This window comes from Lepisma saccharinum, chromosome 3 (genome assembly GCF_977018435.1).
Source record: "Lepisma saccharinum chromosome 3, izLepSacc3.1, whole genome shotgun sequence".
In the NCBI taxonomy this organism is placed as follows: Eukaryota; Metazoa; Arthropoda; class Insecta; order Zygentoma; family Lepismatidae; genus Lepisma; species Lepisma saccharinum.
In genome coordinates, this window is record NC_139231.1 from 77,002,857 (window position 1) to 77,024,303 (window position 21,447).

General features: G+C 41.3%; 1 protein-coding gene across 7 annotated transcripts in view; it reads left to right on the forward strand.

Annotated features, from left to right (window-relative positions):
• Nucleotides 1-21,447, forward strand: part of KrT95D (phosphofurin acidic cluster sorting protein KrT95D) — a 325,608-nt gene that overhangs the window by 137,255 nt on the left and 166,906 nt on the right. The window contains exon 1 of one of the 7 annotated variants that reach the window (XM_083118861.1): nucleotides 19,736-19,842. The exons of the other annotated variants lie outside the window; for them this stretch is intronic. Coding sequence (XP_082974987.1) covers nucleotides 19,751-19,842 — 92 coding nt within the window. The 5' untranslated portion in view covers nucleotides 19,736-19,750. Of the gene's footprint in view, nucleotides 1-19,735; nucleotides 19,843-21,447 lie in introns of those variants that run through there. 7 annotated transcript variants of the gene reach the window in all.

A 21,447-nucleotide genomic window follows, 5' to 3' on the forward strand; every position in this document is an offset into this window, starting at 1 on the left:
TTCCTGTAGTTTATCGGAAACCTACGCCTTTTGAGGACGGAACTCTCGGCAACCAGGAACAGACTTGGTGAACCGCAGATAGAGAGAGAGAGAAAGTTAGACCCTGAAAGTAAAGGAAAAAAGGTACAAAATGAGAGATATTCATGGCAGACGGTTCCGCAAAGAAAAACGCGGAACTAAAAATAGGGAAAAGGGGAGAGAGGATATTCGGACAACTGTAAGAGAGGTGCAGGAATGCTTACTTGCAGGAGAGAAGAAAGTTACGTGCGAATATATATGTAATAATCATACATTTCTTTATGCAGTTGCCGAGGTTCAGCACATGCTTTTCTCCCACTTTTGAAGTTTAAGACCACTTTATGCACAGATAGGTTAATCGGAACTGGACCTACAGTTTGATGTTGTTCCCTAACATCTATGTGCCTCCACCGGAAATCTAAAGCAGGACGCCTTGATTACAAGGCGACGGCTTTACCACTAGGCCATCGGAATGCCCTTTTCCTCCCGTTTAACCTCTTAATGTGTGTGGAGGTAGGGGCGAGACAAAGTTGGCCATATAAGTAACAGAAATGGAAGATGTAGGCGACAGAAGAGACAAAGGATAGTGGAAATATAGAAGGTGACAAGGAGAGTAGGATGAGAGAGAGAGAGAGAGAGAGAGACAATAGAAAGGTGGAAGCAATTCATGGAAAGTTTGATTTTTTTTTCTTCCAAATCCACAAAAGTTCAGGGCATGGTAAAGGAAATGGATACAGGATTAAAATGGCCCGATCGATACTCTTCTCCATTTAATTAATATGTTTCACTCCTTTTGTCCTTCAACGTTGAAGGTCCCATTGTTAACAATCCACAAACTGGGACACCTTGAAACTTTTAATTAGGATTAGACTCCGCATGAAAGACAAGTTAGGCAGTTCAAATTATTTCAACAAACTATAAATGTAGTTCAGATTTTCCCTTACACGTTCGAATTATCTACAGGGTGATTATAAAGTCTCGATCCATTTTTGAGAAAAAGAGGCTTGAGATTAGAACAAATGTATTGAATGAACTCCCGAGTACATGGTAACACACAATCATCATTGATAGAAAAAAATATCGGACATGATAAGAGGTGTATTGAAGAAAATCCGTGAAAGTGTCACCTCAACGTACTTTCACATGAGCACCCTGCATGCCTACACATGAATCCCAACGACGCACCGTTTTACCAAACACCTTTGAGACCATTGCCGGTGTCATGTTAAGCACAGCGTGTTGGATACGTTGACGTAGGTGTTGAATAGAAGTGATCTTTACCGTGTACACCTGCAATTTGATGTAACCCGTTGCAAAAAAGTCAAGAGATGTGAGATCCGGAGATCGTGGTGCCCATATGCATTGTGATCCCCTACCATTCCACCTACGTGGAAACTTAGCATCCAAGCACACACGAACAGTCTTTGCGAAGTGATGGCTGTTAATTTGCCCACACTCTGCAGTTGTGTCGGTTGACAGTTCTACACGTGTGGAAGGTGGCTTCATCACTAAACAACACGTGTTCCATCATATCTTCGTCCTGCACTGCCTGTAACAGCTCTGCACGCATTGCTCCGCGACAAGCATATTCCTCCCTTTCTAACTTGTGCAGCACCTGAAGGTGATATCATGGTATGACCGTTGGAGTATCTTCAACACAGTCGGATGTGGTAACAACAGCTACCGGCTTAGCCTTATTGTTGATTGTGGCCTGGTCATGGCATCTTCACCCGTTGAACGGTTTCTGCTGATGCGCTGGGCATTCTGGAATGCTTAGCATCGTGCACAGTACCTGTTCGCTTGAGGTTTTGAACCAGTAGCCTGATATTAACCCTGGTTGGAGCAGGTTTGTGGAATTTTCTTTCGAACGTTGTCTGGACCTCTTTGAAGCTTATTCCTCGCAAACGTTCACACACCACAGTTATTCTTTCTTCAGTAGTCAGCATCTTTCACATCACGTACAAGAGAAAGAAGAAATCATCCTTTGTGACTGCATGTAGTGCTGAAATTAAACGTTTTCCTTTGAAGGGGTACAAGCAAGGAAAGCTACGTGAAAATACATGAAAATCGTCTTACTTCCGCTTTCAATGGGTTCGTAAGAAGCTGTAACAGCCATCACAAACGCACAAAATAGCGAGCCAGGGTAAACAAGCGAAGACATCTAGCGAAATATTGACCTGAAACAGCGTAGTTTCCCGCCTTTTTCTACCTACGTCCCCTCTCGCATTTGTATTCGCCCACTCGTGGTAGACTCTGATTTCACATGTACAAACTGTGCTACGCGTACAGGGTGTACATAAAATAATATAGCAGTTTCAACATTCTTTTATTTCTCGTAGCGACGGGGTATGAGAACAAATGTTACATTGGATGAAAGAAGAACTGTCAAAGTTTGTGCAACTTACATTATAAGCTTTCAATGTCATCCCTTGGTGACACCAGTCGGAAATCCATTTCTTGCCACTTTCGTATCAGCATGTCTGATGTGATGGACTGAATGGCTTAAACAATCCAGTTTCGCAATTCAGGCAGATCGGTCTCTAGTGGTGTCTCCTAAACAAGGTCTTTCACAAATCCCCAAAGGAAGAAATCGCATAGGCTGCGGTCGGGAGACTGTGGCGGTCACGAATGCTGGGGAGTCACCATTTGTCGATAGTGGCGTCGGCTGCGGCAGTGAGCGAAAGTACAAGTTCGCGGGTATGTTTTAAAAAAATATTTCACAGATCCTCTTTCATCCAATGTAACATTTGTGCTCATACCCCATCGCTACGAGAAATAAAAATGTACGTATTAAAACTGCAATATTCTTTGATGTACACCCTGCATTTACTATTTATTTTCTTTTGTTCCTAATCGATATTAAGTATGCCCATTCAAGAAGACAAGTATATGACATCAGGTGACGTGAAATGCATGTTTTTGGCGCAGCAAATGCTATATTTGAGACGCACATCAGTAAGAGCCCAGATATGGCTTACTTCTTGCCCTCGACGAATGCTTGTGTAATGGTTTATTCCCATTTCCCTTATTAATTGAAGCAATTAATAACGATGCTATTCATAGTTTCAAGACTTGGCCAGCACCATCTTTTCACTCGGTCACTTCATAATCATAACATTTGCGTTGCGATTCATAAAACCCTGCAACTGGGCATTGTGCCAGTGCACCAGCAGAAGTGCAGGATGGCTCATCGAGCCACGTGAGTTGGTCTTTTTTTATCTTTGGAGAGGCAGCGTTTGGTTTTCGCATGTGTTTGCGCATCACAAACAGACAATTCCAATGATAGAGTCGAGTTCACGCAAATATTGTCCCAGATTTTGACCCTGGTTTTGTTCCTGATTATTGTTTCTAGTGTGCAGTAGAACATTTTTTTTATTCACTTCATGTGCAGTATAGGAGATAGTCATCTAGGTATAAATGTAATTCAGAACCAAAATTGTTGTCTTGCAAGATCATTCAGAAACATGTTTTGGGACCAGAACAGATACGTGTGGCACACCGAGAGATATATTTAAACTGTTCGAGATTGAATTGTGAAATCGAGCAACCTGCAAGCAAGAGTAGAGGAATTGAAATGCTGATGTAATTTCTCTAATACTTATTTTGGAACAATGTCAAATGCTTTACGGTTCGATACCCGGTGGAGGCACAAGTGGTTCGGATCCCACTTTAAACTGTACGATTAGCCTTACTGTGCATAAAGTGGACTTAAAACAACAAATCAATCAATTGTTTTACTGATATCTAGTGAAATAACACCTATGCATTGCTTACCTGTACGATTTGCTATCTGCCACCAGTTATATCAGTTACTGTATGAGTAATTCCGTTGAATCCTTTTTCGAGAATGATTTGCTTTATTTTACTTCGCATTTTGTGCCACTTTTGGCTAATTTGCTAACCACTCCGCCACGGGGCTAGCTTTTCGAGATTGAGATCTACGTATATTTCCGTCAATAGGTTGTTTTACAAAGTAGCCATTGTTCTGCCGCCGGCTCCTTGTAGCGGAGCGGTTAGCACATCGCGCTACGACGCCAGGGGTTCCGGGTTAAAATCCTGGCCTGGACATGGATGTTTGTGAGTGTCCATTCATGAATTTCATCATATCATCACTCATCCCAAACTTCGCAATTTAGCCAAAAGTGGTACAAGAAGCGAAGTAAACTCAATCAATGAACCATTGTTCTGCCTTCTCAAGAATCCAATTAATGAGGGAGTTCGTGATATTGGCATGTAATTACTGGCTTGTGTTGGAAGACCCCCCTATACAGCAAGTGCAATTTAACACTAAAAGCTTGGTTACTACTAGCATGTTATATGAGGAGATATACCTGTATAGTCTGCAAATATATTTTAAAATTGACTGTAATGAGTCGGGGAATTTGTTTCACAAAGGGTTCCGGGCCCGAGTGCCGGTGCCTGTTTGTGAATGTCCGTTTCATTTTAGTAATTATTTATCCTCGTCGTTACGATTAGTTAAGTGGCAGGAGAGCGACGCTAAATAAGAATATACAAATAAGATATATCTGTGTATTGATATATACACATGAATAATCGTAAATCTGATTGTTGCTCTTTATTTTGTGATTTTATTGATTTGGTTTGTTACTTCGCTTTTTTTTGCCATTTTTGGATAATCGCGAAGATGAGGATGAATGATATGACGAAATTGATGACACATTCGAATCCGAGTCCTCTGGTGTCGTAGCGCGCTAACCACTCCGCGGCTTATGATTTTATTTTGGAAGGCAAATGAATTTACAATTTTGTTAATTTTGGGGGCAAATTGTAAAGGTGCGTAAACTGGGAATATGAAAAAACAAAACTGTATTCCTGATAGAAATAGTACAGGTGGATAATAATTGTCCTTGGATGTAGCAGGAGAAGTCTCCTCCGGCATATCTCGGCTGCGCAAGGACAGCTTCGCCACGCGAACAGAGAAAAGTCTTTTCTGCTTGGTATTCCGAACACATGGCGCCTACCGGAGAATGTGCGCCTGTCCGTTGGTGTGAATATTAATAGAACTGCAGATAAGCTTGGCCACATTTACGTGCTCTTTTGCTCTCGTGCATTCTTTTATGATAGCGTTAATGCATCCCTGTTTGGGGGATCGTGGGTGCACATGTGTTCACGTTGCGTGTCAAACATAGGATGGATGATGCATTGTATTGTTTGTCCGTCTAGAGACTTTTCCCGGGGTTACTTCTGCTTCAGAAACCTCCTTGATGATCATTGTGTTCAATATTGTTCGCTTCAAAATCTCATATGCTGTCCATTGCTTCTGTAGTACTTTATATAATAGTGAAAAGTGCACTACTTATCTCTGCTTTGGTATTGTAGATATTAACCCATATGTTGAGTAGAAGGAAATAGTAATAATCATTATAATTGAACTAGAAATAATAATGTTACTTTATTATTTTTAATACTATTAAAAGTAAAGTGTTCCCCTGTGCTTAGCACCACGCCATGAAGGCGTATAGGGGGTGTGGGGGTAACGCCCCACACTTTCTTGATCCGGTCGTGTGTGGGGCTGCACACACGCCCCTGACCGCCTTTACCCCCCAGGGTTTCCCCAGGTACCCATGTTATTCGACGCTGGGTGGGCACCGGAGCCGCTTCCAACGTTAGAAAAGTTCCCGGATTTGAACCGGCCGGGGATCGAACCCGGGACCTCTAGCATGGTAGTCAGACGCGTTACCGACTGAGCCACCGCGGCCACCATTTTAATACTATTAAGTTTTATATTTAGTGCCAGATCCTGCCTACAAAAATGTCTTTCGGGCTTCATGTGCCGTTGCATTATCAGTGATTTATCATTGTTATTGATGAAGTTCTCTCTTTGATCTCCCTGTGTGAAAGAAAACAAAATAAGAGGCAACGACTACTGTACCGTCCGTGGTTAAGGTTTAGTGTGTCTCCTTCCCCCGATAGCAGCCAGCAGGGACGTTTGCACGAGTGCTTAACATTCGAAATGGGTAGTGATCGTGACGATGCATGCCAAGTGGCACGTGTTGAACGTTCGCTCTGGGTACCCTGGGCTTCCGAGCTGCGACTGATCCGTGAGGAAGCATGTGATGAATCGCTTGCTGCATCCGCTGGACCGTAAATGAAGGTTCTTCAGCACAATCGAAACCTGGTATTAACTCGAAGAACAGTGACGACGTAGTTCCAAAGATGCCAATCAGGTTGCCTTGAAATGAGAACCGCCCGAGGCTGCTACCAACAATACCTTGCTTGAGCAGGCGTGCCGGTTACTGCGACCTTCCAGATACATCTTCGCCTTTCTCCCGCCTCGATGCCCGTTGAAGATTCACTCACGTCTTCTCCAGGGTTTGAGTTCAGGCCCCATAACATAACGGATCTTCCTTCGTGCTTGTACTTACGTCGCTTTTCTCCTACTTGTGGATAATGGCAACGATGAGGATTATGTATTTATATTTTGCCTTCAACAAAGATGTCGCAGTGGTCTAGTCGGTATGGCATCTGACTGCTACGCGGGAAACGCGGGTTCGATTCCCAGGATGTGTGATCTAAGGTCGGAATTTTTCGGCCTTCTTCCCGGATAAAACGGCTCCGGGGCTCACCCAACCTCAAATCAATGGGTACCTGGGGACAACCCTGGGAGGTAAATGCGTCCGTAGCGTGGTGCTGATCACATCACCTCCAAAATAACCGAGATCAATAATGTTCGGGGCCCTACCCACACATCACCTAAATGTCCCTTTATGGCACGCTACCACATGCATGAGGAACTTTACCTTTTAACTGCAACAAAGAAAATATATCTCCTACCTCAGAGCCTCCTATATATCTCCTACCCTCGCCCACGCCAGTCTAGATGTGGACTGTACAGAAGCGCTTCGTTGTACACGCGACGATATTTACGTTGCACTTTGCTCACGGATTCGAACTTCGCAAGCCACAGAACACACTGGACTTGCCTCTGTACCGTCCACATCTCGACTGGCGTGGGCGAGGGCTGATCCGCTGCTGCGCAGTTCGTGGTGTTGCGTCATCACCTGTGTGCGTACACGCTTGCGCATCATAGTACGGAAACTTGGAGAGTTTTCCTTTTATTTGGTGAAGATTACACATTTCTATCTTGCTTTGTTGCTTTCCTGTGACCGGTCAAAAGTGCACCATGACTTTACGGACACACTGTATATTACTAGGGCAAGCGAAATGTAATGCCTCCTCCATTACGAAAACTTTAATAATGAATAAATGAAAGCAAAACTTACACAGATTCTGGCGTGAAGTCTCGTTTGTATGTACGCCATCGTCGAATCCAAGTTCGAAATCAGTTTGGCAAAATTCTTGAGGTTGCTTTAGCACCAATGACTTTAGAGCTGATATAATCTCTTCCAAGTTGTTGAATCTGAAACCACGTAACCTGTCCTTTATAGGCCCAAACAGATAGAAATCCGAAATGGGGCCATATATGGGTTCTAAGCAGATGAGTCACCACGGACCACCCCATTTTGGCAGTCGTTCGGGTTTAAAAAATGACGTGTGTGGTCGTGCATTATCGTGATGGATCTGTGTGGAATGAATGTTTCTGTGATCTCTTCTTCCTGATGGGCTCCTCCAGCTTCTTTAAGTGTAGTGACGTAGGTCCCTGCTAATGTTGACGCCCACCCAAAATGTCAATGAGAATAGCGTCCTGTGTGTCCCAACGCATTAGCAAGTTGATGGTTCTCATCGGTGACTGGTGTTAAGGGACGTCCACTCATCGCCTTATCTGCTATACGGTTTCTCTTCCTTGAAGCTTCTTCACACAACACCGCACAGTGATAATGCCCACTATAGCATCCCCATAAGCCTTCAACAGCCGGATATGGATGTCTTGAGGTGAGCAAACCTCTTTCGTCAGAAATTCAATGACAGCTCGTTGTTTTAGCGTAACATTCCTAGTTCTAAGCGGTCAATCCGAAAAAGAGAATTTGATGAAGGGACACTCCTCACAAAGGTGTCTCGAACCCGGAACCTTCTGTGGCAAGATCTTGAGTCGACCACTCAATGCGCTCGGCCACGAGAGCCATGTTCTTCATATTTGTCTCTTCTGATTATCCTCCTCATCGTCACGATTAACTGAATGGAGTGGGAAGCAACTCTGACGTCAAGTGAGCACCGAGAATCAGATGTCCACTGCTTTTGTGTGCTCTGATTGCACCAACACACTGACGCACTTATTGAGTTTAGAAGGGTTATAACCGTCACCTTAAATGTGTGTGTACCTAGTGCAATGGAACGCCTTCGGGAGAAACTCTTATTGCTATGTGGAACTTTTGGATAGGCTACATAGTGCGTTTTGGGATACTTTTATATCTCGTGTCATATGCTGTTCTAAGTCAATTCATCTAGGCAAGGTATACACTATCCATTCCCAACCACCTGCGATTTGGATGAAAGTTGGTTCATGGTATGTTTAGATAAATATAAGAACCAGGATTTTTCAGTTTCGGAATATCGGTCCCAATTTGGAATTTGATGTAAAATATTTTTGTGGAATTTTATATTCAACTTTAGCTTTAAGGAAGCTTTCAGACCCAAGCGACAAGTTTCGCTTGAAAACCAACCATCAGAAATAAATGCAACCTTTCGAACGGAAGCAACATGACAAGCGGCAAGTGTCGCTCGGTCTGGGCCATTTTCTCATTGTCTTGCATTGGGTTACTTTGGTTTGTTGTTTGCGCATGTTTGGTGAATGCATTCTTGCGGACTGAGGGGCTCTTGTCACTTGTCTGTCACCTCGGTGTGAAACTCCCAGGTTGCTTGCCACCTGTTGCATTCCGTTTTGGACTGAAAGCTCTCTAATTCTCAGTTATCTCAAGCGACCGTAACTATTTTTTAATAAGTATATCAAGTTGTCTGTAAACTTGTTTTTTGTTGTTGTTGTTGTTGTTGGAAAAACGTATTTTTACCAAGTTTAAGAGCCAGCTTCTTTTCTCAAGGCCTCCAGCTGATTGCTCTAGTCTGGCTAGCCAGCCTATGCAGAGCTTAAGCAAGAGTGCGAGCGATAGGTGTCTGTTCGAAGTGACGTCAGCGAGTCACCAGACCTAACACTAAAATAGGTGAATCACTCTCGGGATGCAGACGATAAGCAGCGAAAACATATTAGGAAAACAATCGTACTCGAACTGAAATCTCGAAATGTGATGATAAATGACCGAAGCTGAAATGTTTCTGAAATCCGAAGACTAGTTTCTGATTAATGTAGAAATGTGATTTGTCATATTCGGATCCTTAAAGCATCGTGCTTCTCAGAATTTGAGCTTCTAATGGCTTCCTTCGTTCCCATCTTCTCTTGCGAAAGATGCGTCCAGACAGTAATACTTCTTTAATAGATCCGCTTACGTCACAAGGAAGACGCCCTAGCCGAGAATCGATCTCGGTGCAGCCTGCTCATGTGCCGAATGGGCGATCTGTCCGAATTCGCTTTTCGAGAAATTGGCACGTTCTCTTTCCACTTTCTTTTCCCATGATGTAATAAGACCATCTATGTATTTTGGTTATTTACCGCTGATTTTCCATCTCTTGAGGTTCAGCGCAACGAAAAGAGCAGTGAAGCGTGAATTCCGCAGCCGGAACTCCACGTTGAAACCGTCAGCAGGGACATCTTGAGTAGGAGTACCCTGGAAAGATGGGATTTAATACTGGGTAAAGATAGTTGTATGAGTTGTGAGCTGGAAATGCGACACATAAGGTAAAATGCACTAATTACGTGAAGATGCTGTGATCATGTTCCAGTTGCTTTTAGACCCAAGTACCCATCTATTAGAGGCTGGGTTAATCCCAGAAGCGCTTTATGCAGGGACGACATCGAAAAAGTTCCCAACCTCTAGATCACTCATTCTGGGAATCAAACCCAGGTTTCCCGCGTGGCAGTCAGATGCTCTACCAACTAGACCATCGCGGCTTCAAATTTTATTGTAAGAAACATTCTACACTCTGTCCCGGGGAATCTTTTGAGCAAGCGAACGAAAACTAGTCCTCTGCGCAAGTATGACACTAGAGGGCTCCACCAATAAATGCTTGAAAGAGGAAAACGCGGCTGCAACTACCAGACGTTTGCAGCAGCGCGCACCGCACCGTCTTTGCTCCGTCCACTCGCTTTCTCCCCTTTTCTACCGTCATGCGCTGTGTTGCCTTATAAGTGCATATATTCGTTTGGGTGTCTATTTCCTGAGTACTTTACAAGTTTTTAGGGCATACAAATCACACTGACTTTAGAATGTCACTAACTCTCGCTGTTATGGATTGTTAATGCCGTAGCTAGTCGTCGTAGGTTCGAATCCTGGGTAGTCCATGGATCTACCACTGTGCTTCTCTCACAATCTTGATCATCAGCGTTGCGATTATCCTAGAAAGACAAATATGGAAGTAATTTAATCACTTCCTTTATTTTTTTCCTTGCGACGCCATGCAGAACTGTCACAGAGATCCTGTAGGAACAGAAGTGATTTGTATGTGCACTGGGATGTTACGGTACCTCTCCTCAATCACTATTAATAAAAAAAATTCTCGGCCTACATGATCCTTTTAGCCGCCTCGGTGGCTAAGAACATTGTGTTACCGACGTTGAAGTAGCTACTGTCCCGGCCTAGGCGTGAGTGTATCTGTCATCAATTTGATCTTATCATTCAGTCTCATCGTCGCGATTAGTCTTAAGATGTATAAAAGCAACGTAATACAAAAATCTAATCACTCTTTGATGAGCGAACGAAATATTCGCACATTGAGCAAGTTAGCAATGCTCACTAACCAATCATGCCCTCTCATCGTACTTGACGCGCAGGCAGAGACTTATTCTGCTGAAACATTCCGCGGGAGTTCTTCCCAAGCCGTTTGCTTCACGAGTACTCTCCTCTCCCAAACGCTACGGTACTGTTTTATGGTGTTTCTGGTCGTTGGTCGTAAACACAAACGTGACTTCTTTAATGACCCAAGCCAAGGGTGCAGTTTTATGGCTTTGGTAGTCTGCGCGGTGTTTCTTTTCAAATTGTTTATGCCAGACGCGAGCATGGCTGCACAGTGCATTTTCCACCAATTCCATATGAACAACAAGTTTTATCATTAATGAGAATCGTTTCCGAAGAGATAACACCCCGGAGGAATAACTTCTCCTCTGTGAACAGTAACGAGTGGATCATCGAGCGTATTTTTTTCAAAGCAAAGCGCCGGCTTCGACTTCGACTTCAGACAATTGGGATGAGGGGCAATGGTGACTTTCTCCTCCCATATAAGAGGGTCTCTCCGATGACGTAGTAGTAACGTCGTCGTGTTGCATAGATCCAACATCGTATGTGAAAGTGGCGCTGTAGTGAGACCACAATCAAAATAACCTGCGCAGAACTCGTGTTGTGTGCATGTTTCTCACGCTTGGAGAGGAGGGTAGAGTGGAGGAGGCTTCACCCTGGGCGGAGCTGAACGGATGGAGGGGAAGATGCGCGAAGGCTTCTGGCCGAAGGTTATTTTGTGGTCACTCTATAGTGTTACGGGGAAGCCTGTATTCGTTTTTTTTTTTTTTTTGGGCCAGGTTTCAGAAATCTTGGCGCTAGTACAATGAAGGAGTCTGGTTCGATACCCAGTGGAATCCAGTCCTGATTAGCTTATCTGTGCATAAAGTGGACTTAAAACTCAAACTTAATAGTCCTCCCTACGACTGTAATTTTTAGTTTGACACTGTACACCAGGATAAAAAAAATCCATAGGAGACGATTCCCTTGTTTCAGTATATCTTCTTCAATTCAAACACTCCGTACTTAATAAATAATGTATGCAAAGAGTGGATTTATACATTTGCTGTTGTTCCAAAAATATCCACTTTCTGACAGCGTAAAAGTAAGATTTCAAGAATACAATTTGCTTTGAAAGTAAGAAACGGAATAACCTGTTTATTTGCTTATTTATTGCCTGCATCTTGCTTTCTTATATTCTAACCACCTTCTTTTAAACTGTGGAATCTGCCATCTATTACATCAATCGATGTTCTCGTTTGAAATAACCGTCGTTAAGTGAGAGAGACAGGAAATTACGAAGGAACGAAGATAAGATAATACGTTGCCCCCTGATGGTATTTTAGATGTAGAGACAGAGAGTTGGCGCGCATGAAGCAAATGATAAGCTTTGGCATTGCAATAAAATTAGGCAAAATCCCTTTAAGATACGTAAATCTGAGCGAGTGGTTCCAAAATTTTCCATCTTTGAAGACTCTTCCCTTTGATTATTGCTACTCCATAAAGTTTATTCGCTTCAGCGTAAACTGTAAGTTTTCCAATCGTGCTGATTTAAGAAACAAACACGAGTTACAGAAAGACTTTTGTTGCAGATGACAGTTTGAATGACGGTGCTAACTATGCAACAGATATATTTTTTCAAGAACCAAGTGAGTTGGTATTTCTCATGGCTCTTCAGTCTCTCGTAATTTTATTGCTTGGTTACCCACAGTGACGAAGATTGTATTACATCTCCTTAATTATGACGTAACACGCAGGAAGGGTTAACTTCATATACTTTCAGCATTTCGGTTCCGAAATGCGAGTTATGTTCACTCTCGAGAGTTCGGGTATCTTTTCTGGAACTCATTCCCATCTTCAGCCCGTGAAAATGATTCCCATTCTTCAGTCCCTGAGAATGGGAGTGACGTTAGATCTGATCGCGACCAGGAAAAATCGCCATGGTTTATTTTCGACAAGAGTTAACTTTCCGTTTATTTACACGAAATGTAAAGGAACTTGTGCTATGCTCGGGATGCTACCGAGACAGCCTTGTAAAAATCGAGACTGGTATGACATTTGAAAATTTACCTTAAGGTGAGGAGGGACAATTTCCCCTAGGTCTTTCTCGCTGGGGCAGCTGCCGATCACTGTTGCCAGCTTTGCTCTTTTTGCACGTGACGTGATATTCATATATAGGCTGCGTCACCCACCCCCTATTTCCTCACCAGGTATTTTTATATATAGTGCTGTGGCTAAGGTGAAGATGACAATATTATTATCCGGGAATCCTTTATTTTCGATTTCATGTGAACATCATTGGATTATTGAGATACTATGCGATGCCGCCAAATCTAGGCGTGAAAACTTAAGAATAAATTGCCATCCCTTTAAAGCTAACGGTAATAGCAGCGCCCCCACCCCTCAGACACCTAAAATTACCCTAGGAGGTACTTTATGCAGCCTTCATTAATGTAACTCCTTGAAAAGTCATCTTTAGCTCTGTTAATGGTGAAATGTAGCTCTTTTATGCACATCAGGTTTGGCAACACTGCGAGGATGGCCGTATGAGGCAAGGAGAAATGCATTAGGTTTATGGGATCATTATTTTATTTGTTTTCTCTGGAATATCAAACATCCAATGACGAAGAATATTACATTGACGGGAAAAGGACACGTTGAATTATCTCATAGTAGTAGAAAGAGTCGAAACTCCCATTTGATTAGCCGTAACTTGAAGTCGATTTCCCTTAAGGAGTACATGGGATTGATTCTGTAAATACTTATTAATCATATTTTTCAAACATCGTCCCTAGCTTACTAATCAACTTGAAAAACATTTTCCACTTGCAACATGGAGAGAAATTCATACTCTCTTGCATACTAAACCCTTTTTTAAATAGCAGTGCCAATCCGACGATATTGAAATAAATGCACAACTAGTGCGTAATTGTCCCTCCTCGCCTTAACGAAATTTGATTTACTATGCGACTTCTTTAGTATAGCGGGTATCTGCGTGATTATTGAGAGATAATCCACTCAGCATATTACGTAGAGAGTGCAATTGTGAGCCTGTGCTGCGTTGTTGCATAGATAGAATTCCCGTTTTCTTGGGTACGTGGCGTCGAAACGTAATGACTTCTATACACTGTAAAAGTTGTGTGGAGACACGGTGCATGTTTTGTTTACACTATATACTTCGATTGATTGATTTGATTTATTTTACTTCGCTTTTCTGCCACTTTTGGCTAATCGCTAATATGAGGATGAATGGTAGTAAGTTGAAGTGGATGAAGGAAAAAACTGGGTTTTATTGGGTTTTTCAGGTTATGTTTAAAAATATATATTTTAACAATGAAATAAATTTTTCCCCTAGTAGTAATGTATCATAACATTTAATTTGTATTGCTTTATCCAAGTATCTCTGGAGCGGGCGAACGAAAACAAGTCTCTGCGCAAGTAGTGATGCGAGATGGACCAATGGACACGTGAGAGGGAAATACGTAGATTGCGTGGAAGGGAGTTAGCGACTGCAGTTACCATCCTTCACAGCAGCGTGTACTGCTTCGCTCTGCCCACTCGATTTCCTCCCCTTCTCTGATGATATGCGCGGCCTTGCTCCAGAGATATCTGAAGCAGGGAGCAGTTGATCTATGAAAAGCTATTTAACATTAATGTTAACATATTATGTTCTAAAATATTTGTCTAACAATTTGATGCTACTCTTCCTGGAGAGTGCAATAGTTAATGATGTTGCAGGGTTGCATTCCCTGAGGAGGAACATACTTTGGTGTATTCAACAATCAGACTACTGGAGGCGAGGGGAGGAGTACAAAATATGTTATAACCAGTGCTTCTTTTTCTGGCAGTTAACAACGGTACTCCATACTGGCACCTTATTGTAGGTGAGGAGTAATAACATTTTATTCTAACGAGAAATACCTACGATGCCAGAGGTCCTGGGTTCAAATCCCAGCCCGGGCATGGGTATTCGTTGTATGTCCCTTCATCAATTTCATCATATCATCACTCATTCTAATCTTCGCGATTAGTCAAATTTGGCAGAAAAGAGAAGTAAAATAAACCCAATCAATCAATGATACAAACAAGAGAAATGCATATTCGTGTGTTTATACTTGGATTCATCATCGTTTATGAACATAACACAATTTTGAGTAGTTGTTATGATGAACACGTTAACAAGCGCAGTAATATAACAAATCAACTTGATTAGTCCTGGAACAATTCTTCCCAGAAAAAAACAAAACATTTTTTACAGTAAGACTTAATTTTATCAATCAGGTTTGTTACTTCCCCCTCAACGATAGGCCTACTCAAATTTAAGGATGCCATAGAAAAAGGTTTTCAAGTTACAGCACATTGTTAGTAAATACTATTAGTGAATATTCGTAAATACTATTAGTGAATTTTCCATACCATTCGTGAAACAAATTATTTTGTGAATGCAGTGTTGTGACTATGTTGGAATGAATTATGCTACAGCCACAAACACATTTTTATCTTATTTATTTCATATGCCATAGACCAGGGGTTCCCAAACTTTTTCGTTTCACGGCGCCCTCGCTGTTTCAAGATTTTTCCTCGGCGCCCAAGTCAGAATGTATCTTAACATTTGCAACGCTCAGTTAGTGTGGTCAGGTTGCTTGCCTTAAGTTAGAAAATAAACACACGTTTCAAATTCAAGAACATTTTACATGTAAAAAGTAATAAATAAACACACATTTGGATCAATCATATTCATAACAATCACCGTCATTTCAGTGAAAATATTGGAACATTTAGCAGCGCCCCTGGGAGCCACTGCCATAGACCATTAAATAATCCAAATATGCTATGCAACACAAGGTTTTAAATCTGCTTCAATACAGTTTGTACATCAGTTTATCACAGTTGTGTTTTCCCATTATTTTTCTTGATGTTTCAAGCATAAACACCTTCTCTGTGTAATAACCATGCCAAATTATGTTTGGCATATTTAATTGTCTGGCTGGTTTCCTCTAAATGGAATACTTTATAAATCTTCCAAAATATGTGGCTGCTATGAAAATGGCAATAGTCAAAACATTGGGACCCTCAATTTGGTCCCCAACGCTCCTCAAATCTCTAAAAGGACTCAGTTTAATTCCTTATTCTCTGAAAATGTATTTTTCAAAACATTTATTGTGAAACTATAGGTTAAGTGATGCCCTAAAATTCTTAAAAAAGTTTATATTCTTAATCTAAAAAAATGTAATTTAGGCATTTGAAAGTGTCTTCAGAATTCGGAATCTGTCTCAGCATATGAAAAATGTTTTTTTATCTACAATCTTGAAATACTTTGAACAAATGCTAATGCAAAACAAAATCATTCCCGAGGTTTATCTTATTGACATTAATTTCAGGTAATAAAAACCTCTCAATTTGCTGCAGTTATCATGGTCTCAACATTCACCCTTCCTAAAACACACACTGTATTAGGTCTACAAAGTTTTTATTAAAAACTTAAAACTCAAGTGATGCCGTAACATTGCTGAGACTTGTGTTTCTTAATCTACGAATATATAACCTAGTCAAATATGTGCATAATTTCAAGTTCTTGCAAGACATGTTAAACCGGTCTGTCGTCTACTATTTTTAAACAAGATGACAATTTTTTCTCATACAATGTGAGACCAATCCTTCAAGTTATCTTGCAACTCAAAAGCTTTGCATTTATGGCAGTTATCATAAATACAACGTTTGTGATTTTCTCACACTGCTCTCCTAAGCTATGAAATATTATTTTGAAAGTTTTACTTACTTCAAAATTGCGGATCAATGAAATCTCTAAAAGGACTCAGTTTAATTCCTTATTCTCTGAAAATGTATTCTAGACCGTTTTGAACAAGAGAAAAAAGATTGTAGAGCATATCATAGAACCTCCAACATGGGGAAAATCAGTTTTTCATCCACCATCTTGAAACAAATTGTCCAATTTTGCTCAAGTTTTCTAGCTGCAGAAATAATTTTACATAAATGATTCTAAATTTACAGCAGTTATCATGGTCATTAAATAGACGACTTATCTCTCTCTGCCTATCCACCCTAACTCATGCTCCTCCATGCACCATATTTTGATAATTTTATAGTCAAATTATAGTGCAAGCTCATAATGGTCCTGCAAGTTTTGTGCACAAAGCTGAAATTGTGGCAGATTATGAAAATGCACGACTTACAGAAAAAACCCAGTCAGAAAGTTTTTTTTTTTAAAATATGTTGTAAATTATTGCATTAAATACTTGTGAGGTTCTACGATTGTCAAATTTTTTTTAGAACACCTGTAAAGAAAAGGCTTAGCAGAGCATATAATACTAAAAATAATAAATGTAGTACAAGGCAAATTTTTGACAATCGTAGAACCTCACAAGTATTTAATGCAATAATTTACAACATATTTTGAAAAAAAAACAACTTTCTGACTGGGTTTTTTGGTGTTTTTTTCGAGGATTTTTTTCTGAGGGGAAAAAAACCACGTGGGGAGAACTGGGCTGGGCCCACCCGGCCCGACCCTGATATGGATGGCATACAACACAAATTCCACAGAGGATCGTACTGTCTGCGAGTCCATACGCCAGAGCCTCGTTGGCTTGAAAGAGTGCAGTTACCAGGGCGTACTACTTGGAAGAGAGGTTGATATTCGAGTGTCACGATGAGAACCAGACCAGTTCGAACATCTGGCTTCACGCAGTTTTTTATGAGGTGATGCTTTCGCCGCACGAGCATGTCACTAAATGGAAATTACTTTCTTCATCAAAAGCTAAAGGGAACGGGGATACCCTCCTCTCCCAACAAAAGAGCTTTCAGGGACGGATGGAAAAGAAGGTGGGGTTGAAGCATATACTGACCCAAGAAATTTCTTGACACTGAAAATTAAACTGGATTCTATTTGAACTTTTTTCGAACGTAAAATATTAGCTGCCCCGCAACTCTCTTCGCTTGGTTACTTTTTGACATGAAGGCGGGCTTTGGAAGAAGTAACGGTAACTGTAAATTAGGTACTTTTTTTTAAAAAAGTTCCACTCTGATAAGGCAAAAGTATCGTACTTATTATTCCGTACTGTCTTTTACTTTCATTCTTGTCGTGTATCTTTTTATGCTTTCGATATTTTCCCAGTTTTATCATCTGCCTTTTCGTGTTTACTTTCTCTCTACTTGATCGTATCTTCCTTTTTCTGAATCGCTTGCTTTATTCTTCTCTCTCCCTCTCTTATTTTTCACAGTCTTGCTATTTCTCTCCCTTTTGTTCTCTCATTTCTCTATTTCTTTCTCGCTTCTTTGTTACTTTTCTCTTTTCTTTCTCCTCCTTTTTCTCATTGTCTACGGCTTCTTTAATATCTCCCATTTGCTCTCTAACTTTTCTTTCACTTTGTAACCAAGGGTTCGTGTATTCGATTCCGGTAAATGCACATTGCACAATGTTTCGGATCCCATTTTAAACGGTGGATTTATTCCCGATTACCGTATCTGAGTATGAAGTGAACTCATGACAAACTTTGACAAAACTTCTTCTTTTTTTTTTCTTTTTTTTTTTATCGTAACATGGATATCACGTCAATATATCCAACTAAAGGACTCAACTTCTCGATGTTATCCCTTTGTAAATTCTTTCGCTTCCACAATCTCCTTCCTGTATGTTCCTTATCTCCTTTTCCGAGGGGGATGTGTACGTTTGCGCCTCCAAACAATCGTTGTTTCGATTCGTGTCTGTGTGCTGAGCCGTGTAGTGCCATTGGTGGTTGGACATTGGTGTTCGCGTGCCAAGCTACCGCTACTTAGAATCCCTGTGCGTGACTGATTGATTTTTGATCAGTGTTGCCATATTAAGCGTATGAGAAAGTTCAGCTTTATTGCTCGAATTTCATGAATGAATCCCGAAGAGTAGGAATAGTGCGGAGTCATGGTTCTTTTCCCGAGTGGCGGATCCACAGATGGCACTTGGCAGATACTATTTCCCAGTGTGTAGCCACCTTGGTATTGTGCAGCAAATTATACATACACATTTCATTTTTCATGAAAACCAGTAACGTTTGCTAACAGCACAAAATTCCCATGGAAACCACTGCTTAGGGGTTTCCATTTTCCAGGTTTTACAATAATTTGTGAAAAATTTTGAAAACGATGAAAATTTGGTTAGAAAATTAATACTTGTTTATGTGTACACCTATTATAATTTCGTACGGTTCTTTTGAAATGTTGTTTTTAGCTGTTGAACCTAAATATTTTTCAGTAATTTTGAACAATTTTAAGTTTTTTGGAACTTATTTCATGACTTTTCGAGCCTAATTTAAGATATTTAAGACCTATGTTCACATTTTTAGAACCTATTTTTGGATTTTTAGAGCCTATTTTAGGAACCTAAAAGCACACTTTTTAGAACCTAAAAATACGAGGTCTACTTATATGCCATCGCAACAATTCAACACAGACCACATTTTTTGGAGGGGACAGTGTTAAAGTCCACACCGTGCTTAGATAGTCTATTAGAGATGGGGCATACAGTTTAAAGTGGAGTCTGACCCAGTGTGCAGTCAGTATAGACTATGCTATCAGCCGGAATCGAAACCGTGACTCCTTGATTACAAACAGACAGCGTTAGCAATTGTAGAAGGCCGATATAGCAGGTATAGCCACCATCAATAAAAAAAAATGACTCCTAGATCCTGTAGACGTTGTGTGTGTTACCTAACTATTTAAGGATCTGATGGTGACAGCACATTGCCAAGGCAAGAAAATTTCCAACTGAGGTCACCCACCCCAGGAATCGAATCCGTGTCTCCCGTGTGGCAGTCGGACGCACTGCCGCCTTGTTGTTTTGACCTAAAACAGGTCGGTTGGAAACCCTTACGTGGAAGGCGTCCGCAGGTCTCCTGCTGGTGCGATGAGGTGGTTTGATCGCTCGTCTGGCGATTTGAGATGTGTGCCGCTTCGTTCTTTGCACGTCCGTAGAACTGCTTTGGTCCCATAGGACAGCCATGGATCTATCCCCCAAGCGAGGCCGGCGGCGGTTCCTCCGTTTGGAGGAAGGGCGAGAGGGGAAAGCAGCACACGACGCTCACGAACAGAGGTTAGTTAGTCATCAGTTTCTTGAAATAACATTTTACCTTGCATTCTATACGTACATTTATGCCAAGGTACACTGTTTATGAGTTGACGTACATGTACGTTTGGCAAGATTTAGGCCAATCTTATGCTCTAGCAGGCAAAACTTAATACCCCTAGCAAAAATCTCACCTGGAAGTTGTTTTTACACGGAAATGCATTCTTTAAAGCCTTGCCAATCGGAAATTCAAGAAATTATCCGGGAATAATTTTTTTCAATAATGTGAATTAGCTTTGTCGAAATCGAAACTTCGTTTTTTATTTCTGTTGTTATTTCACGTCACCTATGCAGGGACGATCTTCTAGAAGGCGCTCAAAAGTTAAACTTCTCTTCCACATATTATACACCCTGCCTCATGTCTGCCGGGTAAAGAGGCCCTGCCGTCAGGAAACGCAGTCTGGATACTACTCGTGGTTGGCTGCTGCCCAGTGTTTTTGCCCCTGTGTAGGTTGCCCTATAGGGGGACGGATAATTGTCAATAATGTCAAATATTTAGTGGGTTTTAGTGTCGGTAAGGAGCTTTTCTCATTTGGGACATTTGTGTTCCATATTGCTATCGACACAGGGCTTTTCCCCTAAATCTTTGGTATCCAACATTTGACCCTGTAGTGATAATTATAAATAATGTATTACTTATTCTTGATCTCGGTTTTCTTCATCTGTGTTAATCCCGGCGACGAGAAAGACTTAAGATGAAAGGACAAAATAGCATGACACGACAATAGCTTTCTGAGGATTCGAATTTAGGACCCCTGACTTATTACCGCGCTACGTTAACCAATCCACATGAGAGTCCACAGCAAGAACGAAGTCGGTCTAAACCACATGACTTGGAAAAAGTTGTTAGTTTTTTGTCGGTTAATTCTGAAATTGGCCCGTCTATAGATACCTTTACTTTATTCATAAAAAAAGCTCCCAACAACTTTACCGTAAGAGTTTATTCAAATAATATTGCTTTGTAACACGCACTACATTTCTATGCACAATTCCTGCGGATGCCTGGCTGATATCGAAATTAGCAAATAGGATATCTCATATTTTTTCACGTGCATTTGCTTAAATAGACGTAGTTCTTAGAGTGGATGCTGATCATACTGATGGAAATCTCGGAACAGATAGTATTGAGGAAAACATTTTTTTTTTTTGCTTGCAATGTACCCAAATCAGACACCTCGGCATCTTGACAGCAGTGGCGTAGCGTTTTAATACGCCCGTATGCCCGGCGTTCCAAGATTTAAAATTTCAAAAATGCTTAAATGCTGTGATTATAAAGTAAAACGTGACTAATTTCATATGTGTTTGACCTTCATGGCATTATAATGGCTATTTTTCGCGATCCGCTTGCAACGCTCCACTCTCAACACTCGTTCTAGCATCTCTTTTCAATGCCTTTCCCGGCCGGACGCCGAGCAGGTTCGGCGTACAGGACTCCTATATTCCTTGCTGCCTTTATGGAGGAAAAGCTTCCATTTCTACAGCACGCGCGTAAATGGGCTCTCTTACGCCAGCGTACGAGAGGTCTACCGTGAATGGTTCATGTGACCCTTCCTGCCTTCTGAAGCAGACGAC